General features: G+C 50.4%; 1 protein-coding gene across 1 annotated transcript; it reads left to right on the forward strand.

Moving 5' to 3' along the window:
- Positions 1 to 239: 239 nt before the first annotated feature.
- LOC110014657 lies at positions 240 to 2475 on the forward strand. The gene is made up of 2 exons (XM_020701386.2): positions 240 to 712; positions 958 to 2475. Exons 1-2 carry the CDS (start codon positions 311 to 313, stop codon positions 2086 to 2088), a joined length of 1533 nt encoding a protein of 510 aa, XP_020557045.2. The 5' UTR covers positions 240 to 310; the 3' UTR covers positions 2089 to 2475.
- The last annotated feature ends 2487 nt before the right edge of the window (positions 2476 to 4962 follow it).

The following is a 4962-nucleotide window of genomic DNA, read 5'->3' on the forward strand; positions in this document are numbered from 1 at the left end:
ATTGGTCACTGATGACCCCAGGTGCATTTTGGGTGTTGCTCCGCCCTGCAGACGGCCTTTTGACTCTGATCTCCACACGGAGTGGACCTCTCTCGGAGCGCAGCTGCATTGGCAGGTTGTCATATTGTTTTTCAATTTATTCAAAGCCGTTGCCTGATGAAGACTTTTCATTGTTCGAAACGTTGCAACTTCGGCTTGTACATATATATCTTTTTTACCTGAAAATAAACCGAAATTCGTCGGTGAAAACACGACTCGACCTCCATTTTGTTTTTGCTCGAGCATAACAGTTAAGTCTGAAAGTGCAAATATGCCACCGAGGCCGCATGAAAACGACTGGATTCTGGTCCAATCCAGGAAAAGCAGTAGGAGAGGCTGTGTTTTTGAGCGAGACAGGAGCACATTTGTACGTCATCCAGAAGGGAGGCCGCAACGCTCCTATGCTGAGGTCGTCAGAGAGGACCCGCTGCTTAGGGAGCCCAGCTTGCCCAGCTGTTTCGGAGCGCAGCACGTAAGACGCCGCAGCATACCGCCAGCATCTGATCACTGGCACTTTTACCCTGACGGGGAAGAGAGGCCACGTGCTCAGAGACTTCAACGCTACGCCACACCTGCAAACCAATATGGCAGCCACTGGATCACAACACGGGGAGACGCAGCTGGAGCGCCCCCCCACAGAGTGCAGTCAGATGACCCGGATTTCACTCAGAAGGTGCGTGTCATCAACAGACTGATAAAAGCAGTGCATCACTCCATGAATGTGTCAAAAGAAGGTTACCCTCCAACCCTAAACAGAATAAGCCGATATTTAACAGCAATCATCAAACCTGCTTCCCCCAGCTCACAGACACAGACTCTAATACAGGGGAATGCTAAAAACTGGGCTTTACTACCATCCTGATTTTGAGGGAACATTATCAGAACAATATCAACGTGGAGCTGAACAGACTCTCTCAGCTTTCCACAGGAGGTTGGAGAGGACCTTTTGAGATCGCCACCTGCTGGGCCAGAAGACACCTGGGCACGCGTCTGAAACAGGAAACCCTGGACCGCTGCCACAGAATGCTGAACACCAGGTTAAGAGAACCGGTCCCCCCCTCTCCTCCTCCCTCTGTTTCAGAGCACATAGAGGAACTAGAGGAGGATTTAAGCTTGGAGCTGACTCCATCACCTTCACCAGCAGTCCAGCCCCAAACCCCAAGGCCACAGAGCCCAGCAGGAGCACGTAAACGTGCCCCCAAAAAGACCAAGAGGAAAAGCACAGAGTGGGACTGGTCACCCCTGCTTGAACTCACAGAGATGGGAGACACAGAGTGTTCATCCCCTGCAGCATCTCCTCCTCCTCCTCATCATCATTCTCCGATGACTCCTCCACCAACACGAGGGAAGATCATCCCTGCAGCAAAATCATTTCTCATCCCAGAGCTGCAGCCAGTAGATGCTCAGCGTGCATCGCAGGAGCAGAACACAGAAGCTCCTCACCCCACCCCAGCTGGACCTGCATCATTCTCTGCAGCAGCTGTGCAGGTATGCACTCCAACACGACATGTCAGCACTCCATGCAAATTCAGAGACTGGCATCTCCACATACATCAGGAGACTGTCATTGTGGGAGATTCTAATGTTGGCAGACTCCCATCCTTCAAAGCTGACCACATTCAAGTGGACAGCTTTCCTCAAGCGACATGGCAGGATGCTGAGGTCCTGTTAAAGAACGCCACCTGCCATACTCAGCCAAAGACCATCCTTTTGTCCTTTGGCATCCATCAGAGGACACATAAGGACAAGGACATCCCAGTAATTGAGATGTTTCATACATTTGAAGTGGCAGAACAATTATTCCCAGAAGCCAATATTGTTATTCCCATGATTGGTTATTCACATCGCCTGCCACCACAAGAAAAAGCGGTCCTGTATCATCTGAATGAACACATCGGGGAGCTGTGTAACCACATTTGCCTTTCAGATGACCCAGTGGAGACAGACCAGGACAATGTGAACTGGACAGCAGATACGGCCATGAGGATGCTGAAATATTGGAATCCTAGGTTTCTCCCTCTTGGTCCGACAGAGGGAGTGAATGAGTAATTCAATCAGGTCCCTCGCCCCCTCTGTCTTTATCCAGCAGAGGGTGGTAAAGAGCAACCTAGTCTTGAGGTTTAATTCTAAAATGTCATTTCTTTTGGGTTTTATTATGGTTTTCTGACTTTCATTTCAATCATCCCCATTCAGGTAGCTCTAATCCCAACCATGGAGTATATTTTCTAACCCTAATTTGTGATTTCTGATCCCCAGCCAGGTGAATTAATTGCTCTAACCCTAACCGTGTGTATTTTTTGCCCCCCCCAACCCTAATTTGTGATTTCTGATCCCCAGCCAGGTGAATTAATTGCTCTAACCCTAACCGTGTGTAATTTTTGCCCCCTCCCAACCCTAATTTGGGATTTCTGACCCCCAGCCAGGTGAATTAATGGCTCTAACCCTAACCGTGTGTAATCTACTTACCTGCAGCGGCCACCAGACCGATCTTTTCATGAGCGGGATGATCCTGGAACACAAGAAAAATATTTCATTCAAAGGGGATGAAGGTGGAACCATGGTGGGGACAGAAATGGCCAGTGCCTCAGGGCCCCGTGCTTACAGCGTGGGGTTCTTTTTTTTCATATTCCTAACCCTAACCCTAACCCCCTAACCCTAACCCAGGTGCATGATGGGATACATCTCATCACCTCACGAAGACACACGCTCGGAGCAGACTCTCGTTCGTATGATTAGACATTTCATATTGATTGTTTGCAAGCCAGCCTGAAGAAGACTTAGTTTGTTCGAAACATTGCAACATTGGTTTGTATTGTTTTTTTATTAAACCGAAGCTGATCGGTGAATCACGTTTCCCAGTTTATTATTAGCATAGCCTCTCAGTATTAGCACAGCTTCTTAGCCACTGGTGACGGAGGTGCTTTCTGCAACGTGCCGAACTAAACCCAGGCCACAGGCAGCCATGCCACCACGACCACATGACGACGGATGGACACTGGTCCAGTCGAGAGGAGGCAGACGGAGGGAGCGTGTCTATGAACCCGACAGGCCACAGAACAGACGGGCAGCTGCGGATTTTTCCAGCTACCCACGGCGAGACGGACGCCGATCTTATGCGGTCGTCACCAGAGAGGGAGCCCATTTTTTGGAGCCGACCTTCTACAGCAGACAGCAGGTGAAACGTCGCCCTGAACACCAACCGTTCTATAGCGGGCCACGCTACCCATTTCAAGATGACGCTCAACGCGCGCCAACACCTAGACCACGCGGCCCCTCCAACCAAAATGGCCGCTACGTGTTTATACCAGGAGGTGCTAAGAATGAAGCCCCCCCCCCCACAGGATACAGTCTAATGACCCTGATTTCACAGAGAAGGTGCGTGTGATGAATAGACTAATTAAAGCTGTACACCACCTTAGCAATGTGTCTAGAGAGGATCATCCTCCCTCCCTGGCCAGAATAACTAACAATCTGGCTACAATTATTAAACCGGCATCCCCAAACCTACAAACACAGACTTTGATTGACGCAATGCTAGAAATTGGGCCTTCACTACCATACTCATCCTCAGAGACCATTATCAAAAGAACATTCACTCTGAAATTCAAAAGCTCACCCAGTGTCCCTCACCGGACTGGAGAGGCCCCTTTGAAATAGCCACAACGTGGGCGAAACGTTATTTAGGCAGACGCCTGAGACAGGATACTGTAGACCGGGCCCAGGCGGTCATCATCGCCAGGATGACAGAAACAGCCCCCTTCCTCCTCCTCCTCCTGCGGTTGCTGCTGCTGCTCCTTCTTTTCCTACACAGACTGCTAAGAGGACCCATATGCTGTAGTTGAACTGGCTCCATCATCATCTCCAGCAAACCAGCCTCCCTCCACGAGACCACAGGGCCCAGCTGCAGCACGGCCACCCCCTCCACCTCAAAGCAGCAGCCATCAGATCACCACGATCGCCCAAATCCACGCAGCGCCTCCACCTACGCCAATCTCCCGGGTTTCAGTTGAGATCAAGACAGAACCCCAGCAGGGAGACTGGTCACCTATGCTTGACCTTGAAGAGGCAAGTGAAATGGAACTTTCTCCTAACACATCCCCATCTTGTCTTTCTCCTATAATCCCTCTCCCACCACGCATAAATCGCTCTCAAATAAGCTCCACAGCAGAAAGTGTCATACGAGTTCTCGACATGCAGAAGACCAACTCTGATTCCGAAGAGGAAATCATTCTGGAACCAGAACCAGCAGATGAGCAGATAACAGTGCTGAGCCAGATAAAAGGAAGCCAACGCCCCCACAGAGAAGGGAGTCCTCCTCCTCCCATTCAAACCAGCACCATGGAGAGCAGAGGGTACCACACACTCACCCCTGCCACTCTCTCCAAGCTGAGATCCAGCGTGCAGACCCGACTAGCCATTGAGCGACGACAACTTCTGCAGCAGAAATGCAGGTGTGTGCTCCAACACGACACGACAACACACCCCGCAAATTTACAGAGTGGCGCCTGCACATGCATCAGAGGAAGGTCATCATAGGAGACTCAAACATCAGCTGCCTTCCACCTTTCAAAGGTGGAAATGTACAATTGGACAGTTTTCCAGGCGCCAGATGGCATCATGCAGAATTTCTCCTGAAGACGGCCACCTTCCAGACGGAACCAGAGGTTCTCCTGCTATCCTTCGGCATCAACAACAGGTCTCAGAGTGACAAAAAAGCCCATGTAACAGAGATGATCAAAGCCCTGACGGTAGCAGGACAGAGATTTCCAGACGCCACGATCCTCGTCCCTCACGTCAGTTTTTCACCTCACCTTTCACCGGATGAAAAAGCCGTCCTTATCCATCTGAATCAACACATCCAAGAACTCACAGATTACATCCCCCCAGTCAGCGGCTTCTTTGAGACCCAAACTGAAAACGTCC

This window comes from Oryzias latipes, chromosome 3 (genome assembly GCF_002234675.1).
Source record: "Oryzias latipes chromosome 3, ASM223467v1".
NCBI classification, from domain to species: domain Eukaryota; kingdom Metazoa; phylum Chordata; class Actinopteri; order Beloniformes; family Adrianichthyidae; genus Oryzias; species Oryzias latipes.

Coding starts and splice junctions, on each gene's coding strand:
- LOC110014657 (XM_020701386.2), top strand. CDS start 311: ATGCCACCGAGGCCGCATGAAAACGACTGGATTCTGGTCCAATCCAGG. Junction 713..957: donor ACCCGGATTTCACTCAGAAG/GTGCGTGTCATC, acceptor AGACTCTCTCAG/CTTTCCACAGGAGGTTGGAG.